Source organism: Drosophila obscura, unplaced genomic scaffold, assembly GCF_018151105.1.
Source record: "Drosophila obscura isolate BZ-5 IFL unplaced genomic scaffold, ASM1815110v1 contig_1, whole genome shotgun sequence".
NCBI lineage: Eukaryota > Metazoa > Arthropoda > Insecta > Diptera > Drosophilidae > Drosophila > Drosophila obscura.
The window spans coordinates 5,077,596-5,104,488 of record NW_024542679.1 but is presented as its reverse complement, the minus strand read 5'-3'; the positions used below and the strand labels follow the sequence as shown (position 1 = coordinate 5,104,488).

Genomic DNA, 26,893 nt, shown 5'->3' with positions numbered 1-26,893 from the left:
CCTGAGTTATCAGAGGGCATCCTCCCCAGCTGCGACTACTGTCTATTGTTGGGCCGCTGCGCCTTTGTCGGCCTCTGCGCAGGCGTGAAGCGTTACAATTTCGAATCTTTTGTTACGGGAATCAAAGGCAAATATCCTCCGATATTTGTGCAAACATATTTTTATGATGCTCTGGCGCCCGACGCAACGACAACTCCTCCAAGAGACGAGACATCACCGGAGATATGCCGTCTCGTCGCACCGGGCAGATCGCTGCGAAGGGCGTGCCAAATGACAGCGAAATGCAAATTTAATGGGCGTTCGCTGGAAACTTTCTTTCTAGTCGATTGAAGGTGAAGTCGAGCCTGAAATTATTCGCTGGCGACGCGAGGCACTGTGATGATCTGCGCTGGTCTGCTGCATGCACTTGATGCCCCAAAAGTTTAGCTCAAGATCAATGTCGCTTGGAGTTCAAGGATTGCTCCGCACATACGAAAACTTTCAACCATAATTCCTGCATCAATTTAAGTTCGTAAAGATGAGAATAATGATGAGAATATTGCATTTTATTAGCTCTATTTTTAATCCAAGCCAAACTAAATGCAGTTGTAAATAAAGTGAAATAAATAAAACAAATGATTGATTGCACAACATATCCAAAGTGATCCACCCAAATGCATTACCAGCCAAGCAGCATTAATGGTGCAACGAGTCGGACTTTATATACATACATATGTAGGTAATTTATAGGTTTTAACGCGACGCGGCAGCCATTTTCCGACGTTGACAGGCACTAATCAATAGGCTAATTGTCGAGACCCGAGACCAGACCCGAAATGTATTAATTCTGCTTTTGTTTTGCAGGACTGGGCCCCATGGCCATGGGCTGGCAAATCAATAGCAAGACCTGGGCCAGGCCAGGCCAGGCCGGGGCCATATCGGAATTCCAAAACGGGCAATTAACAAAGCCAACAAAATTTATGTTTCACCTGTCTGCATAAAAGTACATAAATACACACAAAAAAATAAATGCCAGACAATGTCGGAGATAGGCAGGGAGAGAGACCAGGGCTAATTACACGGGGGAAGGCAAAGGCGGCAAAGGAGGAGCAGGGCATGTGCCCAGAAGGCCAGATCCAGACCCAGACCCAAAACCGAAACCCAAACCAAGACACGGGCAGCGGAAGACGGCTGCAATGGAAACAGCAATGGACATTTTCCGACAGCGCCAAAGAGAAGAAACAAAGAGCAGAGAGCGGAGAGAGGAAAAAGAAGAAAAACGAACAGCAGCAGCAGCAGCAGCAGCTGGGACAGAAGACAGCGCTGCTGCAGACAGGCGCGCTGTGGAAAATCTCACTTCTGAATTACAAGCTACGCCACATCCACATCCACATCCACGTCCATGTCCAGGCCCCTCTGACGACTGACAGTGATCGACTGAGCGAAAGGGAGGAGCAGGACAGCAGGCAGCCTGCAGCCGGCAGCCAGAGCGAGATGGAGGAGATGCAGTGGTGCAGAAAAACACTGCGGCTGATGAAAATCAACAGGGCTAAGCGTTAACTTCGCCACTCCACGCAGCACGGCCCGTACACTGCTCTGCTCTGCCCTGCTCTGCGCTCCTCTGCCTTCTCTCAGTGCCCGTTCCCGTCCCCACCAACAAAATGGCGCTCTGGAAGCGATCTCTGCCAGAACGAGTCAGCTATAGTGCCGCGACATAGGCGTCGTTCCACGCCAGCCAATCGTCTGCCCTCGTGCGTCGGAACTCGTTTGGCAGGTAGACCCCGGAGAAAACCGGCTGCTACGACGCGCCCTGAGCTAAGCATCGCCGCTGAGCCACTCCAGATCAGTTCGTTGCGAAACGTCGAGCGTGAGGGAACAACAGGCCAGAGAGCGCATCTTCCACAGAGAGCAAAGAGACACAAAACGAAACGGAACGAGTGAAGTGTGTGCAAGAACCGAATCGGCAGAGATTTTACAAGTGATCGCAGTTATTTTGTGAAGTTATTCGAAATGATTTCCATGCAAGAGTTGATGGAAGTGCGGATGCAGCAGCAGCTGGCCCACGAGATCTATCGCCAGCAGATAATGCAACGCATTCCAGGTAGGTGGCCAGATCGGTGGATAGGTGGAGTTGATTAAATGCCGACGGGAAATGTTTTTAGCTAAAGTAGATGTTGGATCTTCAGGCATCACTCCCTAAGTTCAATTCATAATTAAATATCTAAGATTTATGTCTGATCTTCTAAGACATCCACTCCCCGAACGTTTATGGCATAGCTTCCCATGGAAAAGCAAACGAACTAACGAACTAACCAAACCACTTCTACTTCTACTTTAACTTCTTTCAGATCCCTTTCCGGCAATGCTGCCTTTCAACATGCCCCAGCCGCAAATGATGCTGCCCAGCCGCCCCGGCCTGCCCGGCGTGGAGGCCAAGTTGGAGAACAACGATCTGTGGCAGCAGTTTCATAAAATCGGCACCGAAATGATCATCACAAAGAGCGGCAGGTATGTTTCCTCTCCTTTCCCTTTCCCATTACCATTCCCAAGAACTTCTTCCTCCACACCACACACATTATCCTATGCAAATACTCGTGCTCGTAGCGGGTCCGATCGAGAGCTCGAGTTTTCCACAAACTTGTAAAGTCAAGTGCGGCCAAGCCTATGTAAATATTTGCTGGAAACCCTGGCTGGAAACCATGGCCATGGGTCTGCTCCGTCTACGTTCCGTCCCCTGGCCATGGCCCTGGCCTAATGTGGCGCCTGGCCATAATTCAGAACGCAGCAGGAGCTCGGCTCGGCTTGCATAGAGTGACAACAAGTGCAGCAGCAGCAACAGCAGCAGCAGCAGCAACAGCGGCAGAAGAAGAAGCCGACTAAGACGCCGACCTGGCGCCGTTTCGATCATAAAAATCTTTCTTCTTTCGGCGGCGTTGACAATCGGCTCTTGCTTTGGTTTGGTTTGGTTTGGGAACGAAACTCTGATCTACCTGCGCTTTTCACACTTTGCCCACAAAGGTCCAGCACTGTCCCAGCCATCCAGCCGATCCGTCCCCTCTGCTCTGCGCGTTCGTTCCCTATCATCTTGGGGTGGGCATTTCTGATATGGGATGGGATTTCGACTACCGAACCGAACCGAGCCGAGAGAAATTTACATAATTATGAGCCGCTGCCCATGCCTCTATCCGCGCAGTCACTTTCTTGGCTCATTAGATATGCATTGAGTGGCACATTCAGCGCTTTGGAAGCCGCTAAGTCGACTTCAGATTGCGTCTAATTGCTTGGCGCCATGCCCAGCTCCCGCTCCCGGTCCGCCACTCTTCCCCCCATCCATTATCTATAGCCAAAGATACTCCAATGGAAGAACAATTAATCATGTGTCAGTGGCATTGTTTTGGGACCCAGGGATCTGTTTGCGTTCCGTTTTAAATCGATACGTTGCGGAGACTCCCCGCTGCCCGTTCTGATTCCATAATTACACACTTGTTAGGCAGGGCCACAAATCAAAAAAACAAAACAAAAAACAAAAAGAAAGAAATAAAATCAAGTAACATGGAATAGATGCCCCTGGTGACGCCTCTTTTTGCGCTTGGGATAGGCCTGGCCCCTGCCCCTGCCCCTGATTTATATGCAATCCGTGGCAATGCACTTAATCAAACTCTATTCTTCGTTGCAGACGCATGTTCCCCTCGATGCGGGTCTCGCTGAGCGGCCTGGAGGAGGAGGCCAGCTACTGCGTCCTGCTGGAGATGGTGCCCATTGGCGACTGCCGCTACAAGTTCTCCGGCTCGCAGTGGGTCCCGGCCGGAGGAGCCGAGCCCCAGAGCCCACAGCGCATGTATCTGCATCCGGACAGCCCGGCCACCGGCTCCCACTGGCAGTCCCAGGCCCTGCTCTTCAACAAGGTGAAGCTGACCAACAATACCCTGGACAGCAGCGGACATGTAAGTTGGAACGGAACCGAACGGACCCTCATGCAATGGTGTGTCTAATCTTTGATCTCTCTTTCTGCTGCTCAGATTGTTTTGGCCAGCATGCATAAGTACCAGCCACGCCTCCACATCATTCGCAGCAGCGAGCTCACCCAACTGCCCTGGGCCCCGCAGCAGGCGTTCGTCTTCCCGGAGACGGAGTTCGTGGCCGTCACAGCATATCAGGTGGGTAAACTGAACAGACCAGGATATCAGTTCATTGAAGATTGACGGGATAAAGGCTCTGCGGGAGTCCCCGTCTGATTGCCACATTTGAAAAGTGTCGCCTCGCCATCCACTTGAGATTGTCTCGTCTCCATTCACGACAGTCCCAACAAGGATCCGTCTCGAACTTTTCAAGTGCTGCAAGGCCGCACTCACTGACGCCAGCTAGCTCGAATTTCCGGAATGTTTACTTACTGTTCCCTTTTTTCCCTTTTTCCCATTGCAGAACGATCGCATTACCAAGCTGAAGATCGACAATAATCCCTTTGCCAAGGGCTTTCGCGAGTCCGGGCAGTCGCGGTGCAAGCGCAAGCTCAACAGCAGCTCCAACTCCAGCCCGGAATCGGAGGACGAGGGTTCCAGTGTGAGCAGCTGCGATTCGCCGCACTCGAAGCGCCAGCGCCTGGACTGTGAGCAGGACTCCCAGGGCAGTCTGTCGCCAGTACCCTACTACCCGGCCAGGGCTGCTCTCAGCCCCAGCCTCTCGCCCTACCATCGCCATCCACTGAGCTATGCTGCTGCCTATTTTGGTGGAGTTGTTCCTCAAGCTCCCCCCATGCCGCTGCCTTCTGCGCTATGCTATGTGCAAGATCCTACTCCAGCGCCGGCCAGCCCCGTGGAGCCATCGACATCCCCGGCAAGCGACAGCACACCCACCACCTCCCCACGCACAACGACCTCCACCAAACGGAACAGCTTCAGCATCTCGGCCATTTTGGCCTACTGAAGAGGAGAGTCTTTGGGGAAGCGTCTGTTGCGAGATATACTCGCATGTACAGTATAATGTATAATGTTAGGCCTAAGCTACAATCAAATCATTTGTTAATTAGTTTTAAGTGTATTTGGACAGAATAAAGAAAAAAGAAATCAAACGAAAACTTAATGCAAAACTATGGACGGGCGGCAGGCAAGGCAACCTTCAGCATTTCCGTTTTTACAGGTTTTGCTTATCGCCGAAGCCAAAACTTGCCGGGCAGAGCAGCGCTGAGACCGACCGCTTTGGCGAGCCTAAGACAAATTAATGTTCTCCATTATGGTGACCAGTCAGTTGATTCTCGATAGAGCCAAACGAACACACACACACACACACACAGGTACGAGTCGAGTATCTGAGAAATATCCAACTCCGGTAGTAGCTAAAACAATTCTCGAAAGATAAGGCATCCATTATGAGCAGCGATTTGACGGCTTTCAGGCTGTTTGGTGTTTGCCGACCCTCCACTGGCCACCACTGTCCAGGGAGCAGAGGAGATGACGCAGAAGTGGCTCACTCCGGTGGCGGCGGCTGCCGTCTTGTGAAATTTTCGTTTTATCGCACCTTTTATGGCCATTTGGCCGTTGGCCGTTGGCCGAAGTGGGAGCTGGCTCTCAGTTTGATACGGAGGCTGAGGCCAAAACAGAGAGCCTCTGTTGCCTCAACTTGCTGGCTTTGAGTGTGGCTTTGGTGTGGTGTGGTCGTTCCTTGTGTGCATTATCGTGTCAAATGCGACAAATCTGTCTGTGGGCCGGCGGCGGCTGCCTTTTAGCTTGCATAATTGAGCTGATAACTCACCGGCCACGCATGTGTGCGGTCCCGGTCCCGGTCCCACTTTGAGCGTTTCCTAAACGGTGGCGCCAAACATTTCGTGTTTAATATTTTTAATTAAGTTTTTAAGTGCAGCAGCCGTAGAAAGAAAAGTCCAAAGAAGAAGCTGCATTTCTGACTAGAAACTTCCCAAGAGCTGTGCGGCTGCTTCAAAGGTTTTCGAAACGATCATCCGACGGATCTTTGAGTCCCATTCATAGAAAACTTTGCATAGATTATGAATAATCAATCCCAAGCGCAGCGCGAAATAATTCACTGGCCACACGAAACCGAATCCCAATCCAAATCCGATTCCGAGCTCGAGTCCCAAGCTGCTTTGACTAATTTGAAGTTAGTTTTGCTTCAGCGTTTCTTCTCTTTTTCGATTTGTTGTGTTGTCGCATAAATTTGAATTTTAAATGCTGAAACAATTAAATTATGGGATTTGCACGTTTTCACCAAAAAACAAAAGGGTATAAAAACACATAAAATGTTGGCGGCGGCCGCGGCTGCGCCTCTGAAGTGTTTTTTAAATGTTGAGTTGAGTTTCATTTCGTTGCTGGCTTCTATTCAAAAAAACGGTGGCAAAAAGCGTCAAAATTTGGAGATTATGAGATAAAAATGCTAATAATCTTCTTCACCGCTCACCTATTACATTTCTAATTTGCGCTTGTTTTAATATAGTTAATGAATTTTTATGTGTAGGTTGGTCCACTCCAGATCCGGTTTTGCGGCCAAAGCTGTTGATAATGATAATGAGGATAACGCTGCTTTATTGGGAAGGTGTTGCCGTTCGGATCTGAATTTTATTTGCGCCACATGTGTGATTCTGTGTGCTGCTTGTTGTTGCCATTGTTATTTTTTATTACTAATTATAATATATTTGATTTGGTATTTAAGCTTTAAGCTATTAAAATGTTGGCTCATTCTGTTTTACGAGGCAACAGTCAGAAACATTTGATTAAATTGGGCAGACGAAAACAGGTCCAAGTTGGGAGAAGCTAAAATATTTTAATACGATTCTTTTTATAAATGGAATTTAAATTTGAATTTGAACTTTTGTTGTCGCGCCAACCCAGTTGTGGTTGTTACGTTATCCAACACTACTGGCGTAGTAGTTCCACATAAAGCCGATAAAGCGTGAGTGCAGCAACATTAGTTCCAGAAAATACCGACAGAGCGGGCTGAGAGGGCCAACTAGCTAGTAATATTAAACGGAATAGAGGAATACCAACGCATCTTGTCGTATCTTTCAGAATACTTGCGGTATATTATTTAATCAAGTTCCAATTTATTTAATATTTTAATATATTCAGATACTTTTCAAAATGACCGCCAAACTCCATTAATCGTACAAAAATATCGATATTATTCGCTCTCAAATCGTGGTGGTTTTTTCAAAATTTGCTCTCTTTTCAAAGGTGAAGAGAGCGTTTTCGTGGTGACTTTTCGTGGTGTGAGAAACATGTATCTTACGGGAACGCGTATGGAATGAAGATTCATTGTTGCGTCATTCCATACGCGTTCCCGTAAGATACATTTGATTTGTATGGGAAAAAATTCAGCAACATGTGGAAATGAATTAGCAGCACTGTTCTGCAACCTTGGATCGGAATGAGCAGCAATCTGCATACCTTGGGAAAATGGATATTATAGAATAAAGATATTGTTGGTAATTTCATGCTCCAATTAATACAGAAACTACTCAGTCTCTGTTTTAAAGTTATTAACGAAATTTTGCAGCTCACGGGTTCCAATAATAGGTATCAGAACCGGGATAAATGTATTTATTAAACACAAAACATATGCATTAATGGGTAAAAAACATGTCAATCTAAGACAAAATCATTATTAATGTCTCAATGGAACTGGGAACAACAAATTGAACATTAATAGGGAAGGATCTACGGTATACAAAAGTCCTTACGCATAGAAGAAACTTGGTTGACCAGCAACACTGGCGTCCCATTTGGTCAACATTTACGTTTTATGCTTTGGCCGTTTTTGTTTGAACCCTATTATCCAAGCAATCCCATTAAAAATAGTTCTGAAAACTAGCCAATCCTAAACAAAATTCATTGAGGAACTGGATAAAATTATTAGTTTATGGCTGAGAGGGCCAACTAGCTAGTAATATTAAACCGAATATCAAAATTGACGAATTTCATATCACAAAATATCATTGTATGGCAGCCCGCAGCAACTACGAATTGTACGAGTCTGGCAGCGCCACAAAACGACGTCACATTCGTTTTATGTTGTTTTTGTTTGAACCTTAATATGTAAATAATGCAATAAAAAGGACATCTAAAAACTAGCCAATCCTTAACAAAATTCATTGAGGAACTGGATAAAATTATTAGTTTATGGCTGAGAGGGCCAACTAGCTAGTAATATTAAACCGAATATCAAAATTGACGAATTTCATATCACAAAATATCATTGTATGGCAGCCCGCAGCAACTACGAATTGTACGAGTCTGGCAGCGCCACAAAACGACGTCACATTCGTTTTATGTTGTTTTTGTTTGAACCTTAATATGTAAATAATCCAAAAAAAAGAACATCTGAAAACTGGCCAATCCTCAATATAATAATATAATATTTAGGTATGTGGGGTAAAATGCTACTAGTCGAATATAAGCAGAAAAGGATCAGCTCTTTAAAATATGTCAAATACGACACCATGTTAACACCAATTCGACCGCAATTGAAATCAGCTGTTCACATGAAATTTATTTCAATTCAAAATTCCAGTTAAATTTGAAACTATGCTACGACTACGAGGGACACTTAGTCGAGGGACATTTTTGATTCTTTGTCGGCATGCAAGCAAGGCAGGGAAGCCCGTCGACTCGAAAGCTCTGGTGCAGCTGGAGGAGGGCTACAAGAAACTGGCCGCCTCCGATTCGAAATCGTTGCTAAAGAAGCACCTAAAAAAGGACATCTTCGACAAGCTGAAAAAGAAGACGACTCCATCCTTCAACTCCTCGCTGCTGGACTGCATTCAATCTGGGCTGTGCAACCACGACTCCGGCGTTGGAATCTACGCCCCCGACGCAGAGGCGTACAAAACGTTTGCCGACATCTTCGATCCCATTATCGAGGACTATCACAAGGGCTTCAAGAAAACGGACAAGCACCCCGAGTCCTGCTTCGGCAAGGGCAAGGATTTCGCCAATCTTGATCCCGACAACAAGTACATTGTGTCCACGCGTGTCCGGTGCGGACGTTCCGTGAAAAACTTTCCCTTCAATCCCTGCCTGAGCGAGTACGAGTATGCGGAGCTGGAGTGCATGATATCCGGTGCCTTGAACACGATGAGCGGGTCGTATAAAGGTGGCTACCTACCGCTCTGCGGAATGGAGAAGTCCGTGCAACAGAAGCTCATTGACGAACACTTTCTGTTCAAGGAGGGCGACCGGTTTCTGGAGACGGCAGGTGCCTCGCGCTTTTGGCCCGCCGGACGCGGAATTTACTTCAACGAAGCGCGCAATTTCCTTGTATGGGTCAACGAAGAGGACCACATCCGCATCATCTCCATGGAAAAGGGCGGGGACTTGGGCAAGGTGTACGATCGCATGCTCGGCGGCGTGGAGGCCTTGGGGAAGTATCTGGACTTCAGCCGCGACGAGCGTCTTGGCTATCTGACCTTCTGCCCCACAAATCTGGGCACAACGATTCGCGCATCCGTGCACATCAAGCTGCCCAATCTGACAGCCCAACCGGAGGAGATGCAGAAGCTGGCCACCAAATACAATCTGCAAGTGCGTGGCACTAGCGGTGAGCACACCGAGGCCAAGGGCGGCGTCCACGACATCTCCAACAAGCGCCGGATGGGCCTGACCGAGTACGAGGCCGTCAAGGAGATGTACGACGGCATACGCGCCCTGATCGATGCCGAGAACAAGTCTTGTAAATAGAAGCAGCCTACATTTTGGATTCCCATTTAAATACTATGATTAAATGCATTTAAAATGCCATTTTACAGTCGCTAACTAACTACACTTAATGGTTGGGTTTTGTATTTTTTTTTATTATTTTTTTAATAATTTTAATTCTTTTATAAACTTAAGACTTAAAATAAAAGTATTTAAAGTTTTTCTTTTTGTTGTTTTTGCTTGACACGAGTGTCAAAATGTTACACATTCTTTTGTTTTGTTTTGAATTAAGCAAATGTTTTTGTTCTTGTCAAATAGTTCTCCATTGTTGTTTCTGGTGTTGCTGTTGTTGTTGTTGTTGTGGGTGGTAGTGCTGCAGGGACTGCATGTTGTTGTAGACCGGATCTCTCAAAGTATACGAAAATGCCGAAAGACGCCTGGCCTAGGACAGACAAACAGCTGCTCCACAATCGCTACAAACTAGATTGATTGGCAGCCCGCACCGCCCAAAAGCGACAAGGCGGACGAGCTGAAGATTTCTACGTGTTTCTGTTCTTGTTGTTGTTGTTGTTGATTGTTGCGTTCCCCAGACTGAAGGCGGATGGTGTTGCTTGCAGAGCCGGGGTTCGGGCGATGCTTGGTGGTTTGCTGTGGGCAATTTACAAGCTCTTCTCAAGCTTGATCAGCTCGTTGATGCCATCGTACATCTCCTTGACGGCATCGTATTCGGTGAGACCCATGCGACGCTTGTTGGAGATGTCATAGACACCGCCCTCAGCCTCGGTGTGCTCGCCGCGGGTGCCGCGCACCTGCAGGTTGTACTTGGCGGCAACCTCCTCGAGCTTGGCCTTGTTGGAGGCCAGCTTGGGGACCTTGATGTGCACGGAGGCACGGATGGTGGTGCCCAGGTTGGTGGGGCAGAAGGTCAAGAAACCAAGACGATCGTCGTGGCTGAAGGGCACACGCTTCTCGATCTCGTTGACGGCAGTGACCAGGCGAGTGTAGATCTGGCCCAGATCGCCACCCTGCTGCATGGAGATGATGCGGAGATGATCCTCCTCATTGCACCAGACCAGGAAGGTCTTGGCATCGTTGTGGTAGATGCCACGGCCGCTGGGCCAGAAACGGCAAGCGTTGGCGGCCTGCAGGAAGCGATCGCCCTCCTTGAACAGGAAGTGATCGTCGATGAGCTGCTGCTGCACGCCCTTCTCCATGCCAGTCAGGGGGTAGAACTTGCCCTTCAGCTCACCATCCAGACCGGACAGGGTGGTGCTGACCTTGCCCTCCATCTCCTTGTACTGGGCCTCGGTCAAGCAGGGGTTGAAAGGATAACCCTGCATGGAGCGACCGCAACGGACGCGAGTAGAGATCACATACTCGTTGGTTGGGTCAACGTTGCCGAAGCTCTTCACATCACCGAAGTTCGAGGCCGGGTGCTTGTCGGTCTTCTTGAAGCCACCATGGTAGTCCTCGATGATGGGATCGAACAGATCGGCGAAGACTGTGTACGACTCAGCATCGGGGGCATAGATGCCGACGCCGGAGTCGTGGTTCTCCAGACCGGACTGGATCACATCCAGAAGAGTCGACTTGAAGGTGGGGGTCACCTTGTTCTTCAAGTTGTCGAAGACCTCCTTGGTCAGGTACTTCTTCAACAGCGACTTGGAGTCGGAGGCGGCCAGCTTGGCAAAGCCCTCTTCCAGTTTAGCGAGAACAGCAGCGTCAACCATGGTGTCTTGTTTGCTGCAAATGGAGACAAGAACACGGACACAAGAGTTAGTTTCGGGGCGTGGCAGTAAATGGCACTAAATAATAGCATAATAGCAGGGGAGATTCCCTAAAGTTCTCTTTTTTATTGTTTTGTGGCGCCTAAAAGACGGCAGTGGCAACACGTTTTCATATATGTATCCTCAATTCCTTTTTGTTTGTCCCCGCAATTAGTTTTGGGTTATGGCCATGTGCTCACACTCGACTTTGGCCCGCCGGCACGCGACTGCCACACACCACACACCAGAGACCCCTCACCCCTTACCCCTTACCGATTACCACCACCATCACCACCCATCCACATCACATCACATCACCCCTGGATCCGTATGTACGCCCCTTGTGTACGATTGTACGATTGTGCACGGTGGTTGTTGCCTCTGTGTGTGTCGCTTCTCTCGCGTGTGTCCTGTTTTTGGTGGTGGCTGACTATAACATTTTTGCCGGCTGCCGCTGAATACGCAAATCGACGGCACACTATATCTATATACACGCCTCGGCTCAGGCTCCGGCTCCGGCTCTGACTCTGCTTGCCTCTGCCATGCGCACTACAACAACATGGCGACGACCCGGCCGGCCCCCAGTCAGAGCCAGAGCCCGAGACCGAACGAGAGGAGGCTCAGCCAAAGTCCAGGGCAATAATAACTTTTTTATGGCATTTTATTTTTGGGCGCTTTACAGACACAACTTCACGCAGCCCCTTTCGCTTCCGCCCCCCACACACGCACACATACACATGACGTCAGCCCCAGGGATACAGACACAATGCCCGCCCGCCCATCGTCTAGGACCTAGGCCAAAAGGGAAGCCCTAGCCCGAGACCCTACTATATACACACCCATCTTCTCCAGCAGCAGCAGCTGTGGCTGCGGTGCCATTGGGCTCGCCTCCGTTGGCCACATCGCCCTCGATCACCTTCTCCTTCTTATCCTTGGAGGCACACAGACCCATTTTGTAGTTGTTGTTGTTTTGTTTGTAGATTGATTGTAAAGTTTCAAAAACGTTTAAAAATTTGGCGTTTGCTTGGTCACAAAGTTTGGTGTGTGTGTTTTGTATATAAAAATTGGGGAGGATTGCTTCTAAATCTTCTTTGCTTTGCTTTTGCTTTTGCAGGTAAAATGAAATCACAATGTAGCTATAGCTCTACTATATAGATCTCTCTAATCACTCTCTCTCTCTCTTCGGATCACGCGTAAAACACACACAAAAAGACACACAGACACACGCTTGACTTAATGTTTAATGGGTGTATTGCTTTTTGATTTTCAATGATTTTCGAATGTGTTTTTTGTTTTTTTTTTTGGTGGTCTGTTTCGTTGGTATCAAAATAACGGACGCAACAATTTTAAAAATATTTATTATTAATATTTTCAGTTTTCTTTTTCGGCGAACTCTGCTCTGACGATTTTTCTTCTTCTTGTGCTTCTTGCACGATTTCAGCTGCCGCGCCCAAAAGTATACTACACTAAACAAACACTACGCAATGCTGTCGAAGGGAGCAAAGGACTTGCTGACTGCTGCTCGGTTGGCTGACTACTACTGGTGTGCCTGGTACAGAGGCCCGGTTTGGTTTGGTTTGCTTTGGTCTGCTCTGCCACTGCCACTGCCACTGCTACTCCTTCGTGGGTTCTGTCTGCACAATTATTTAGCGCGCGCGTTTTGCCCGACAAACGAGGACGAGGACTACGAGGACGAACAACCAACACACTCAATCGGCAAATCGAAAGGAACTGAGAGCTGACGCACCCATGGGCCCCGCACTTAGCCGGCAGTCGGCATTTGAAATGCGAGAGGATTCAGCAGAGAGAGAAACAGAGCCAGAGAGAGCAGGCGAGGGAGCGAAAGGCATCGATGTATTTGCCGAAAATTCTCAATTTGTTTTATTTTTGCAGTGGGTGCAGGAGGGTTGGTCGGAGGTTGAGGGTTGCAGCAGTGGCAGTGGTAGCAGCAGCATTGCCTACCCGCAGGCGCCGGCCCAAACTGTTGCCGGATGAGCGGCAACATAATGCGGAAGGATATATTTATATGATGCGTTGGACGCACCCCACTCAGACCCACCACCAGGCCCAACCCTACCCGGCCATCCAGCCACAGAACGAATCGTACTACCAGCCAGTGGGTTGCTGCCGTTGCCTCCTTCGAGTGAATCAATAAAATTTATAGCACGCGACTCAGTCGTCGGCAGCTGGGAATTGTTGAGCCTAGAGCTGGATCAGGGACAGAAGCAGAAACAGCAGCAGCAACAGCAGCAGCGTCAGGGGCAGGGGCTGTTCGGTCAAGTCAACTTCAAGTGTCGTGCTGGAGTGTGAAATGTGCTCCTGGTAATGACATGAACGAGACACTCATCCCATCCCATCCCCCACTATCCCTTTGCCAGCTCTCAAGTGAGTAAAAAAAATCAATTGCTCGGCAAATCGAAATTAAAGCCAGCTTGCGGGATTCCCAGGACCAGGGTAAAACGTGTACTCGAGGCTTTAAATAATCCATTGTGGGATATGTGAGAGGAGGTCCTGGCTGTACTTGCAGTGGTAGTCGGTTCAGTCGGAGTCGGGGGATGGATCCAGTTCAGTTCAATGGAACTGAACCGGCATCGGCTGCCATCAGAGACATTGCATGTCGAGTGAACATTAGCTCGTAAAAAATTAAATTTACTCTGCCCCCACCCCCCACACCACACACATACCCCATGCCCCAGCACTTGGCCAACTCTTATTTCAGACTTTTGTTTTGTTTTGGTTAATTTCATTTGCAGCTTCAATTACTCGGCCAGACAGGGGGAGAGTCAGAGTCAGAGTCAGTGGAAGAGTCATTTAGTCATTCCATCTCCAGGGTGAGTAATCGCCAGCTATCGATCAGTTTTCTTTCCATCTCCATTTGCCATTCGTCTGGGGTTTTTTGTAAATATTTATGTGAAATGGAAAACACTTTTGCCAACTCAGCCCCACCACCTATGGGTCTCCTCCTCCCCTCCCTGTGGCCGATATTGATTGTGGAAACTTTCAGGCCATTCGGGAGTCATATCTAATGTCGGCCCTCCCCACTTAGGCTTGTTAATGCCCCGTAAAGATAGTGCAGAGAGAGAGAGAGAGAGAGCTTTGCCAATTGCAATGCACTGAACTGGATTGGCTAAGGGTGTACGAGTACGAGTACGAGTTGTACGAGTGCTAAAATCTCGAAAGATAATAATAATAGCCATAACGGCAGCTGACTTATGTACGGGGCTGTCAGAAAGGCGTTGGAAACTAATCAATTAACTCAAGTGCCCGGCCCGATAGTCAATGAAAGATTGAGTTGACTTGAGGAAACTGGAGCACACCCACGCACACACACATAAACACACATACAGATAGAGGAAAAACCCCCATGACTAAAAGGACAGGGGCACTTAAAAGACAAGCAAATCAAATTAAAATACTGATTTCGTTATGTAACCCCCTTGATGATGAGGGAGGGAGACACCAACCAACACCATCACCACCACCATCGAAGTGGTCGCAATCGCACAGAGGCACAGTGGAAAGGATATGCAACCCCCGAAGGAAAAAAAGGCAGCAAGCAAGCAGGATCGGATCAGTGGCAGAGCAGCTCAACTCATCAGCTATTCTCATTAGTGTCACAAGGGTAGCTCAGCTCTCTCTCTCTCTAATCACACACGCGTCACCAACTTTGAATTAGGAGAAATTAGAGCCTTTATGTTTTTTTTTTTTTTTTTTTTTTTTAATAATGATTTCACGCACGCAGCGGCGATTTTTTCTAGAGTTATTTTAATTTTTGCAACCGTCAAGGCTTAACTACAATTCGCGAATGGCTGGCACTGAAAAGATCACTGAATGCGACTCCACCTCAGCCGGAGAGCTGGAAAGAGAGAGAGCCTCAATAGAAAGAGAGTTGGATGGGATCGAGAGAGTGGGAATGGCAGCTTGTTGTTGGCCAAGATAAGCTTTGGCCCTGATAAGCTTAGTCACTTTCAAATGGCAATCAGGGCTGTTAGCTGTCTCCCCCGACTGGGACACGATCAAAAGGAAGGAGCAGGCAAGGCAACCCCGCGATTAGATAGCGCGAGATGTGAGCAAACACTCTTCCAGCCAGAAGTTGGTCTTTTGTTGGCTGGCCAAAAACAAAAACAAAACAAAAAAAAACCATAAAAGAAGGTAAGGTAAAAGTTGCCTCCTAAAAGAAAGAATCGATGCCAAAAGGCAATCGAATAAAGCGAAATTGGCAGCCAGCCGTTTGGCCGCCAGTGCCAGTGCCAGTGCAACGAGCAGTGTAAGTTTATGGCCACTCTGGTCGTTCGTTCACCCGAGAAATCGCTGCAATAGTTTGCCTTCGTTAATTGCATAAACCATTGGCTTGGCCAGGCCAGTCGATTGCACAAAGAAATTGGCAAAGTGCACGAAAATAATTCGAAATGTATTTCGGGAAATTGGACATCGACAGCGTCGTCGCCGCTTTAGCTTTGGTTCGCATACGTGAACGACTGCAACGGGAAATTGGCGACTGGCTGCAGACAGTCCAAACTGGTCAACATTTTGATAAGGGGCGGCTAGAAGGCGGGTAGGGTAGATGGTACTTATCAGACAGACAAACAGCCTACATTGTTCACACACTCATTACCATCCATGAATTGGGCCCCTACTGGGCCAGACATTAATCCAAGTTGAGGCTGGACATGGCATCTCCCATCCCCATTCCCATCTCCACATGCCATGGCCATGTGCCACAAGCAGATTCACATTCCAGCCAGCAGCATTTTGACCAATAATCATTTCGTCTGTGACATGAATTCGACATAAAGCTCTTATTAATTTATGTATATAGGGGAATGCATAGGGGTGGGGATTTAGGTGCGAGAAGGCTGCTGGTCGCCCGCATTTCCAAGTAGTTCTGGGATCTCTCATCTTTATTCCGTTCTCTTTGCCTGCTGCCATGGGTCGTAATTTAATTAAAATTCTTTTGGCAAAACGTCAAAGCATCTCACACTCAATTAGGCAGGCAGAAAGGACGGAAGGCAGGCAGTCACCGAAATACAAGAACAAACAAACATATGTATGTACATATTTATATACCATATACATAGTATAGTCTTATGTACATACAAAAAGAACTAAAGATATGAAGAACATCAAATGAATATGTATTTCATATTCTTTTGCTTATTTTCTTTTTGCAGAGCAAAGCATCAAGTGGCGCAAAATATTTTGCTGGCATTTCTCGCTCATTACCCGGATGTCGTTGATTTAAATTTGTGTGCTGTCTGGGAAGACAATCAGCGAGAGTCGGACGACACTTCATTAAGCTATACAACCAACCAGCAAGTCAAGGGGTTTTAGTTATAGGCATACTAAAGTATATACGTATTCCGGAAAATAGGGGTGATCTTTATAGGAAGCAGAAGTAAATTCTACGCGTATTTTACATGTGCATGTAGTTACAACCCACTGTTTCTACATGAAGCTTTTAACTGCTTTTCTATGAGCTTTTGGTAGCAGCTTTCACTGATTTATTTTATTGCAAGTAAGTCCTGTTGCAAGTTTGCAAATTTCAGAAGCTCTCTATCTGTCTCTAGCGTTGAGCTTTCGCTTAGCTTCGCTACAGTCGCTTCGAAAATATTATGATGACTCGCTGCGATTCCATTCCCAACCAGCACCAGTCACCCCTTCCGACAGCTTTTCAGCAATTTGATTTGTTTATTCGAGTATTTGTCTGAAATTCTAACCCAGTCCAAATATTTGTTTATTTTCTGTCAGAAGAACTGTGAGAAAAATCAGGCAGATCTCGTATTATGTATTATGTGGAATTGATTGGCACTGTCGCTGGCATCCGAGCGCTGCGTTTGAAATTCCATTCCATTTCCTGTCTGTGCAAAAAAAAATATAACCAAACCGAACCGAACCCCAGCTTTGGTTATATAATAGTAGTGCAATACAAGTATATAAAGCCTTTTGTTTAGCCAACGAATACGAAAAGCGTTACCCTGTTAACTGTCTCGACTGGAGGGGTTGTAAATTGGTTTTCCCAATGTTTGACAAGTTAATCGCGTTCCTCTGCCACTGTCTTTTTCAGCATTTTTCTATTTCTATTCATTTCTCTTTAATGGATCTCAATTGAATAATTAACAGCCATGTGTGCCAGCAGCAGAGAAGCAGCAATTCGTACATACAACAAATGTTATACGCGATTTGTTTGTTGAATAAAATACACCAGTAAACTGTACATACACATACATATGTACATTCCCTGATTCCCATTCCCACGTCAGCTGATGTGGCCAGCCTATACCTTTGGAATTTTTTGTGAGGCTATGCTGGTGCCCAGGTATGGCTATGGCACCTCCTCACCTACCCTATCCATCTGATGGAGGTGGAGGGAGATGCGTATCTGTGGCTATGTTTGTGCTTTTGTTTAGCTTATTTGCTTTGGCGGGGTTGTATTTTTAGCAGCCGGCATTATATCAATTCGAACCCCTGTTGGTTCTGGCACTAAATTTGGCCACAGTCCCTCCCAAACTGTGGGCGCGCTGCTCGGCAGGATTATATAATCGTTAATTAACTGCTGTCTGCTGCTTTGGCTGTGCTATGCACATTCCTGTGTTTTGATTTCTGTCAGCCCAGCAAATATTCATTGCATTATAAATTGTGCAAAAATTGGCAGATACAATATCGAGAAGCGATAGGCAATACATTTGATTATGCAATCGGCTGGCATTGACCGCGAAAGTGAGTATTTTATTGCTCAGAGTGAACCATTCTTATTATAGCCATGGCCGGGCGGGGGGCAAGTTCAGGGCACGAAGCCAGCAAAGTGCTAACTGAAAGTGGTTCTCTTTCGCCGCCGCCGCCGCCGCTGCCTCTTCTGTTATCTATTAGACGTGTGAGAACGGCGCGTTAACAAGCCCCAGTATCTTATCGGAATTGGCATAGAACATAGAACGTTGGAGATACTTTCTTCTGCAAGCCAATGAACGACCGACCTTAAACTGCAGCTCTCCCCCCCCTCGCAGCAATTGGCAAGCAGCCCCATGCTACGGGTACAGTCCTCCGTTCATTGGCATTTGGCCGCAAAAATTGCACAACAGACAAACAGACAGACAGACGGGCAGGCGGGCAGCGACGTTTGCCAGACCATGACAGGGCCAAACAAGTTTTTTTTTTTGTGCCTCTTGGCGAAAATCAGAGAACTGCATAACGTAACTATATACTCGGTATAAACTTGAAACTTTATTGGCTTGCCGGTAACCGGTTTTCGGTGTCTCGGCTTCTGGGATTGCACGTATTGCAATAAATGCATTTAGTATTCAGCATTCAATTCATATTCAGGTGACTCAGCGGGGGAACTTCGTACAGAAAATGCATATTTCTGGGATGGAAACAGCGAAGCAGCAGCAGCAGCACCAAGCGGCACAGACACACAGCATACACACACTCACAAACAAAAGGAATTGCTGAAGTTAATTTAAACGATTTGTTGTCGCCAGAAATTAAACTTTTAGTTGCCACACTTAGCTTAAGTATTAAATTCTAGATAATATTCACTATGTAGTCACTATATAGTATAGTAATATTATTTTCACTTGATTTGCAATATATTTTATGGTTGGAGAACGGCTCACCTTTGCAACCGTAGAATTCAACGTCCAACGTTACAATGATCAGAAAATTCTGTTCTTTGACTCAACGGATTGCAGTCGGCTGTCGGTGGGGCAGCAACGTTGGGGTTGGCGCTGGCAGAGCGGCAGCAGCAGCAGCGCTCCCTTCTTCTTTCACTTTCAAACTACACCAACATACACACACACACACGCAGCACAAAAGGCACAGCAGAGAGACTGAGAGAAAAAGCTACGGTCTGCAATGGTGTGCGAGTGTGGGAAGCCTGCCTGCCTACCTCCTGGCGTGCCGTGCCTCTGCTGCTGGTATGCCTCTGTATCTGTGTGTAGTGGCAGCTTGCCTCTCTGCCTCTGTATCTGTGTGTAGTGGCAGCCTGCCACTCGGTCTCAATGTATCTGTGTGTGTGTGTGTAGTGGCAGCCCCTGCTCCCAATTGACGTAGGACGTGACGTATGACATAAAAGCAGAAAAAGCAAAGCTTTCGTTTCGCCAAAGAGCGCGACAGCAAAACACACACGCACACAGCACTCAAAGCTCTTCAGAAAAGCGCACACAGACGCAGACATAGAGGCACCTCCGGCGCTGGCAGAGAAAAGGAAAGTGTTGGCAGCGCAAACAGCTAGAAAACTGCATTGCTCTCCATGCCGGGTGTGGGAGCGAGAGGCCACAAGAGCGAGCCTGCAGGCAGGCTGTAGCTGCATCTGTGTGTGTGTTTGAGTAACTCTGCCTGCGACCGCTGCAGCGTCAATTGGAGGGTGTGTTGGATACACCACACCCATACGAATGCAAATAGTTTTCATTGCTTAATTATGAGCAGGCATGGCTCCAGGCGAGGCCCCCAAAGAAAGTAATCAATGTACGACGAGCACGGGTAAGTGGCGAAATTAGCCCCAGAGTGTGCGACTGACTCTCCTCAAGAAGTGCTAACATTTGGGATGATTCAACAAAGCCCCACTCAGAATTGCTCAAAATGCTGAATAAACAGTTAAAGCGGACCATCGGAGGGAGCTTATTGTTCGACCAGATGGAAAAATATTCCCCCATACAGCTTCAGAAATATATGTATGACACAATCTGTCGCTGCGGTTGTCATGATCTAAGGCAAACGATAAATTTTGGCACTAATACCGCTATATAAAAATGAAAAATTCTAGAAAATATCACGATAAAATGTAAAAGATTTATACAAAAATTAGGGGGAAGACTAGACGAAACCATACACATCCATAAACACGATCTCTACCTTATAATACTACGAAAATAACAATGATTTTCTGCCTTAGAGGTGAAACGTATAAACAAATCAGATAGTATATAATCGCTTACACGATCTCTAACAAAAGTCTTGAACTTGATATTGAATGCCTTCGCAGCATTAGAAAATCATGTACATACATATATCCATACATATGTATGTACATATGTATATCTAGTTATATCTAGGTGTGGGGGAGCCCAAAAGAACATCGAACATATTCATTTGTTACTAAATGAAAAACTGAGGGAAAATATTTGAACAGTTGCCAACGAAAATTTATGCAATGCGCAGCAAACATCGGAAGATCTATACGATCTAGATCTATCCCCATCCACACGTACATATGTATGTTGTTTTCGAAAACAACACACAGTTTTGCTTTCCCGTGGCACACGAATTTTCCATATTCCACGGAGCAGGGCATTAAAAATATACTAATATACCACGTATATTTAATAACCGTTTCAGCAATCAAATAATATTCAAAGAAATATATGCAGAGATTAACTTTTGATACGTATTAAAATGCCGTACGGCAGCAGGCACCGCAGGATGCTTATATAATCCAGAACTGTCATCCCTCCCACTGGGCAGGGCACATTTTCGCATTTTCAATGTACTTTTCGTTTTCATTTTCAATTGCTGCGCGGCTCTCGAGTGGCGCTGAGATTACGTAAATTCTCCTCCCAACCAGAAGCTTTTTCTTTTATCTTGCAGTCGCCTTTGGGGGCTCGGTGCCTGTGTAGGATTTCCCGTAGAACAACGAACAGTAATACCCGACTAACAAGTGGGGGAAAGCGAAATCTACACTACACATGTATGTATATAGGGAGCGACCTTGAAACGCTTGCGAAACAAGCTTTAGATACGAGCAGATACAATACAATGGCAAATTTTCGTTACTGTTGACACACAGTTGGGAAAGCACTTAGCATGTGTGTGACATACTATATACTATCTAAATACATTTTATATACTCGACTCGTGTACGAGGTGAGCTGGGAAATGCATGTGACAAGCCTCTGCTTTGAGTGGAAGCCGCGCTTAATTCAGCCACCATGGAGAGAGAGCTTATTTACAAAGCCAGATGGGGCTTCTGTCCCATGTAGGTATTACTCGTAATCGTATCTTTATCCACACACATTCTATATATACGGGGGGAACTTGCATAACACTCTCATCGCGGTGCGGAGAGTAATTTTTAGTCACTGGACTGATTGCGGCTAGCAATGCTGGAGGCCAGGCCAGGCAGCCCGTCACTCTAGAATGGATTGCTAATTTGTGGGTCTGCAAAAAACGAGTGCCAAAAAATGAGCAAGCCATTTGAAATATGTGTTATTAATTAGTTCAATTTGCGGCCAGCCAAGCACCGCCCCCTTCCAGGTCAATTAGCTGTGAAATTATTGCTATAATGGAAAATGGTTTGCTTTTAGAGGGGGAGGGAGCCATGGCTAACTGTGCATGCATGGCAACAGATTATACAAAGTTTTATACATATATCGAATGCGATACACAAAATACACTTCACTTGTGTTGTCACCTTTGCATCTGTGTATTTGTTCTGGCCTTTTGTTTGTTAAACAATATTTTGGCAGCAGATCAAAAGCGACGCTTGCCAAAATCAATTTTTTGCACAGGCGCGAGCCAACAGAACGAACCCACACTACATATATATTATTTATCCATCTATTCAGCTATACTAGGTAGGGATATGGGAACATCAAATGAGACACCTAAGTGAGGGCCGCCAAATATGAAGACCGCTGTCCATCAGATCAGGAAATGGGTATTATGAAAGAGTGCCCAAAAGACATGAGGCATGACGTGGGCTCCTCTTGAGTCGCCCGAAATAAGCTCGCCGCGTCAGTTGTGGCAGCAGGAGACAACTGCGACTGCCACTGCCACTGCAACTGCACAGCCAATTTGCTGCACAAAAACAATAAAGCATATAAATTGTCGGGCCACAGCAGCGCTGTGACTGCGTCTCCAAATATAAATAAACTCTGCATGGGGGGAGATCATGTGACCTGACGACGACGACGACGTCGGCGACGCACAACGGAGGAGAGGAGTCGACGGAAGACAGGCCTCATAATGGCCGGACAGCGGCACATCATTTCAATTTCCATTTCATTTTGCATTTGGGTATTGTGTATTGGGCAGCTAGCCAAAAAGCTAAAAAACCTGATTCGGTGGGACCAGCAATAAAGCACTCGGCGCCTGGCCAGCGGCCACATCCTTGAACACCTGGCAAGGACAAGGCAAGTGGTTTGCGTGCCCCAAGGTTTCACATTTTGGGCAGTGGCTATGGCTGTGTCGCCAAACATTTGGTCGATTAATATTAATGGGAAATCAATTTTGTGCAATTAGAGGAATTGGAGAAAGAACAGATGGCCGGGCAGGGCTCATAAATAAACTGAAACTTGCACTTGCAACAGAGCCCAACTGCAGGAGAACGAAGGCGACGGCCGCCATGTGAGCTGTCCGCCCAAGCACAGAACATGAGACAAAAATAACACCAGGAAAATTGTAGTCGCCCCATCGCCACCGCCATCATCATCATCATCATCATGATCCAACATTTCTGCTGATGCCGCTGCATGGCAACGCATCAACGGGGACTTGGGTGCCGGGTCTCTTGTCGCCAAGCGGCTTCCACATGGCAACTATTTTTGCCAGCAGAAGTCACCAGAGTGCATTGAACCCGCCTCGCCTCGAGTCGGAGATGCGGAAATGGCCCCTTACACAGAAATATCAAATATAAGAACTTAAAAATCTACAAAAATAGGTGTAGCCGAGTGTGCAGGGTCCGCTTACCGCTCGCCAGCCTTCTGCGCCTCCTTGATCGACTGGATGAAGGCGTTCGACTCGCCCTTAATGAAGTCATTGCTAGCGTCTTTCAGCTCCTGGGGAACCTTGGTGGCTGGTTGCTGGGCATCGAATAGCTTCTTGTCCAGGCTGTCGCCGATTTGATTGCCATTAGTGGCATTGCCATTGGTGTTGGCCTCGGTCAACGATTTTGGCAACGGAATAGGCATCTTATCAGCTGTCTTTGGTGGAGTACTTGGTTGAGGTACTACGGTAGCAGGAACAGGCTTCGGTGGGGCAACCACTGGAGCAGGAGCAGGAGCAGGAGTGGGTTCAGGTTTGGGAGATGGTGCCGCTTCTTTAGGTGCAGCCGGTGCAGGCGCTGGAGCAGGAGCTGTGGCCGGTGTAGGCTTGGTTACAACAGGCGCCGCAGGTTTCGGTGGCTCTGGTTTTGGAGCAGGTACTGCTGCTGGCTTCGGGGCTGGTGCGGGTTCCTTAGCGGGTGCTGGAGCAGGCGCAGGAGCTGGATTCGCTGGCTTGTTGTCTAACGCGGGCGCTGCAGGCTTGTTGGAACTAAATAACCAAGCCAAACGCTTGCTACAAAAATAACCAAAAACAAAATAAAAGAAAATCATAATTAAACAACAAAATCAATTAAAGAAATTAAAATTTAACACAAACAACATAAAATGTAAGCCACGCCACAATTTCTACCATCTAATTTGCTAATTGCGAGTTTTTTCATACACAGAATGTTCTCGAACGTGCGGCGGCGGCAGCGGAGCACCCAGGCGTGCCAATGCGCCTTTTTCCGAAACAATGCATTGCAATTACCATTCATCTCGCCTTTAACTTTAGGCACTGCCCACAATTGAAAACGCAATTAATAGTTAACTTTTTACACTTTTCGCTTAGTTTTTTGCACAAATACAGCAGATTTGCGTATTTTTCGCTAGGATGATGACAGCAAAAGGGACGACGCAAAACAAGCGCAGCTCCCCGTTGCTTTAACTTCGCACTTTTGGCACTTTTCTTAGTTTTCAACTACAATTCGACTCACCTTCGACTTAAGACACTGCACACAAATGAAATTACAATTAATTGCTAATTATTTGACAATAAATGCTTGGATTTTGCGAAAATAAGGCAGATATGCGATCAACGCGTCTACTGCGGTGGGCGGATGAGAGCAAAAGGGACGATGAAAACCAAGCGGTAGTAGGATGAGAGCAAAAGGGACGATGAAAACCAAGCGGTAGGATGAGAGCAAAAGGGACCATGCAAAACAAGCAGTGTGACCTCATTTAGAGTCGTACAGGGTCACACTTGCAAAGCTTGATTTCAAGGCATCGATGTAGTCGATAGTCTAAGTCATCGAAGGATAAAATTCAAATTCAAATAGACAGATTTCCAGATTCTGTGCTTAAATTATTTTCGTACTCCTCCCCCTCTTAATAGTAAGCATTTCTACTGTCACGTAGGCCAAACGAGTGGAAGAAAGCGCAGAACTCGTGCGGCCAATAGATAAGCAAACAAATTCACACACACAACGATACCCGGCCGGCGTTTCATTTTTGCCCAATTCATACCGTGCCAAACCTTAATTATCACTTTCATTATTGCGCTAATTGCCGGCAGATAACACCAACTGGCCGTTTTGTTTGCCAAAATTGTGAATTCGGATTCGCATGGGCGAGTGAGAGTGTGTGATGTGGGTCGCTGGCGGTGCTGATTGCAGTTATCACGATGAGATTTAGAGCCAACTAGAAAAGCCGGTTGTTTCTGCTCAATTTTGCAGCAGGTGCTGACGGAAGCAGAGACAGATCCATCATGTGACTGTGTGCTTGGGTGAGGGTGAGTGAGTAACATTGTTGCCAAATGCAGGGAGAATTAGGTATGGTATACTCGTAGATAGCCAGTTAGCACCTCTCATCCCACGAATTGTGCAGAGGTAGAGAGGGAGTGGAGATTGGGGCTTAGATTGTATATAGACTGTTTCCGAGATGATTAGATTGTGGAGTTTTGCAGTTTTGGCGAAAATCGATAACAGGAAGAAAACCCTGCGATAACAGTTATCTGAGAGATTTATGGAGTGAATCAACGGTACGGTACTCCACACCAAACGTCAAACAACAGCAACAACAACAACAAAACAACTATTATGAGCAGAGTCGATCCTGTGTGGGGATCAGTTGGGAACTACTCATGAATATTGGAAATTCTCCATAAGTAGATATTATTATCTAATTTTCTAAATATTTTCCCAATTATATAGAACTCCATTATAAGCATTATAATTCTTTCCTTCCAATTAGTTAGAATTCTACATGCTTTAACACTGACCTGCAGTGTAGAAACAATGTCAATAATACATGTATCTTACACCAAGTTTACATACGCCCCGAAAAGCAGGCAACAAAAATAACACATTTTAATTAAATGGTCCCACTACTTACCGGATTTCATCGACAGCAAATGTTAAATACCACAAAGCGAACATTGTAAAATTTCAGCTGAAAATAGATGAAAATCGCAATTAGAGTGAGTATTTAGACTGATGAATATGTATTCATACGAATGAGTAGTATGTAGTATGCACGAGTAAGCTGTTAATTACACTACTCAACAAAATTAAACTTTTTCTTTGCGCTGTGAACCAAAATGACTTTTTCTGATAGATTTCGGAACTTAACAATTTTTTTAGTACTTAGTTTTTTTTATAGTTTAATTTTTGTTTAAGGAATTTTTGAAAGCTCAATATCTTCCAGGCGTTAAGCTGCAGATACAAAGTGTCTGGGTCGGATTTATAGCTGCATTTGTCAGCTTTTCAGAACTGCAACTGTTCTATGCAACCATATATAAGATACTTAAGTTATGTGAAAAATAAAAGCACTACTCTCTGAAAAAAAAACTGAACCATAAAAAAAAATCTATAAGAAAAAGTAATTTTGGGCCACAGCGTAAATGTCGTGTTGACTAGTGTTAGTTGGGATTGTTTGGGGCTGTAAATTGCAATTTCCACAACATGCACTTGTTGGAATGACACTGAAATGATGATTGACCTCGAAAGCGCAACAAATGACGTAGCCGATGAGTGTTGCAAAAATTCAATAAGCAGCAGAGACAGCCGAAAAGTTCGGAGCAACGGAGTGACACAGCTTTAATTAATTCTCGAGACGCAGATAAAAAGAGTATTTACAGAGGCACCAAAGAGTCGCAGAGCGCACAGCAAGACATGAGTGCAAATATGCCGGCGTTATTCAAGGTTTATTTATAGAAAACAGCGGGAACGGGTGCGAGAGTACCCCTAGGATTGCAATGGCGCGACTTCTGGGCAGTTAGCCAGACCATCCATTGGGAGACCAAAATCAATGCGGGCGAAAGTGCACTCTGAATGGCGCCGCAAACAAAGGCCGAAGCGAACGTCTAAATATAGGGATTGCCACCATCGATCAATTATTGCGGCTAATACCTGTAGGGATTTTGTTTACTCATCAGATTTATGCCCGAAAGTTTGGGTCTGGAAATTATGACAGCAGCGCCGCTGTGGTCTCTGTTTGTTTTCTTTCCAACTAAACGCGGCGTATGAGCAATTTGAGAGTGACACACAAACACAAACAGACACAAACAAACATGGACAGTTGCGTCACAGTCTGTGAGAGATGGGAACCATGCAGCATGCCACACACACACACCATACATTTGGGGGTTGAATGGGGGTGTAAACGAAGGCCTCTTTTGGGTCCACTCACCTTTTGCGCCTGATGGATAGATGGATGGGAGGACTTATAAAACAGTTGGAAAAATCTTCTAAGCTATGTTAACTGGGGGTTCGTT

General features: G+C 46.3%; 3 protein-coding genes across 6 annotated transcripts; 2 read left to right on the top strand and 1 right to left on the bottom strand.

Moving 5' to 3' along the window:
- Positions 1 to 1,852: 1,852 nt before the first annotated feature.
- Positions 1,853 to 5,043, top strand: LOC111068529 (T-box transcription factor TBX6). Its single transcript, XM_022358046.2, has 5 exons — positions 1,853 to 2,080; positions 2,328 to 2,487; positions 3,656 to 3,923; positions 3,999 to 4,136; positions 4,402 to 5,043. The coding sequence occupies exons 1-5, from the start codon at positions 1,990 to 1,992 to the stop codon at positions 4,900 to 4,902; spliced, it is 1,158 nt and encodes a 385-aa protein (XP_022213738.1). The 5' UTR covers positions 1,853 to 1,989; the 3' UTR covers positions 4,903 to 5,043.
- Positions 5,044 to 8,415: 3,372 nt separating this feature from the next.
- On the top strand, positions 8,416 to 9,752 carry LOC111068566 (arginine kinase). Its single transcript, XM_022358114.2, has one exon. The coding sequence runs from the start codon at positions 8,511 to 8,513 to the stop codon at positions 9,660 to 9,662; it is 1,152 nt and encodes a 383-aa protein (XP_022213806.2). The 5' UTR covers positions 8,416 to 8,510; the 3' UTR covers positions 9,663 to 9,752.
- A 98-nt stretch (positions 9,753 to 9,850) lies between these two features.
- Positions 9,851 to 25,569, bottom strand: LOC111068564 (arginine kinase). 4 transcript variants are annotated; one of them, XM_022358108.2, is made up of 3 exons: positions 25,513 to 25,569; positions 23,066 to 23,653; positions 9,851 to 11,363 (listed from the first exon to the last, which is right to left on the bottom strand). In XM_022358108.2, exons 1-3 carry the CDS (start codon positions 25,554 to 25,556, stop codon positions 10,280 to 10,282), a joined length of 1,716 nt encoding a protein of 571 aa, XP_022213800.2. In that variant the 5' UTR covers positions 25,557 to 25,569; the 3' UTR covers positions 9,851 to 10,279. The 4 variants fall into 4 exon arrangements, with proteins under 4 accessions (XP_022213800.2, XP_022213802.1, XP_022213803.1 ...); XM_022358110.2 differs by lacking the exon at positions 23,066 to 23,653; XM_022358111.2 differs by lacking the exons at positions 23,066 to 23,653; positions 25,513 to 25,569 and adding an exon at positions 18,997 to 19,100.
- Between the last annotated feature and the right edge of the window lie 1,324 nt (positions 25,570 to 26,893).

Excerpts from the sequence above, each read along its gene's own strand:
- LOC111068529 (XM_022358046.2), top strand. The coding sequence starts at position 1,990 with ATGATTTCCATGCAAGAGTTGATGGAAGTGCGGATGCAGCAGCAGCTG. Across the intron at positions 2,081-2,327 it reads GATAATGCAACGCATTCCAG|ATCCCTTTCCGGCAATGCTG; the intron begins GTAGGTGGCCAG and ends AACTTCTTTCAG. Across the intron at positions 3,924-3,998 it reads CCCTGGACAGCAGCGGACAT|ATTGTTTTGGCCAGCATGCA; the intron begins GTAAGTTGGAAC and ends TCTGCTGCTCAG.
- LOC111068564 (XM_022358108.2), bottom strand. The coding sequence starts at position 25,556 with ATGTTCGCTTTGTGGTATTTAACATTTGCTGTCGATGAAATCCG. Across the intron at positions 23,654-25,512 it reads TTTGCTGTCGATGAAATCCG|CAAGCGTTTGGCTTGGTTAT; the intron begins GTAAGTAGTGGG and ends TTATTTTTGTAG. Across the intron at positions 11,364-23,065 it reads GCGCAGAAGGCTGGCGAGCG|CAAACAAGACACCATGGTTG; the intron begins GTAAGCGGACCC and ends CTCCATTTGCAG.
- LOC111068566 (XM_022358114.2), top strand. The coding sequence starts at position 8,511 with ATGCTACGACTACGAGGGACACTTAGTCGAGGGACATTTTTGATTCTT.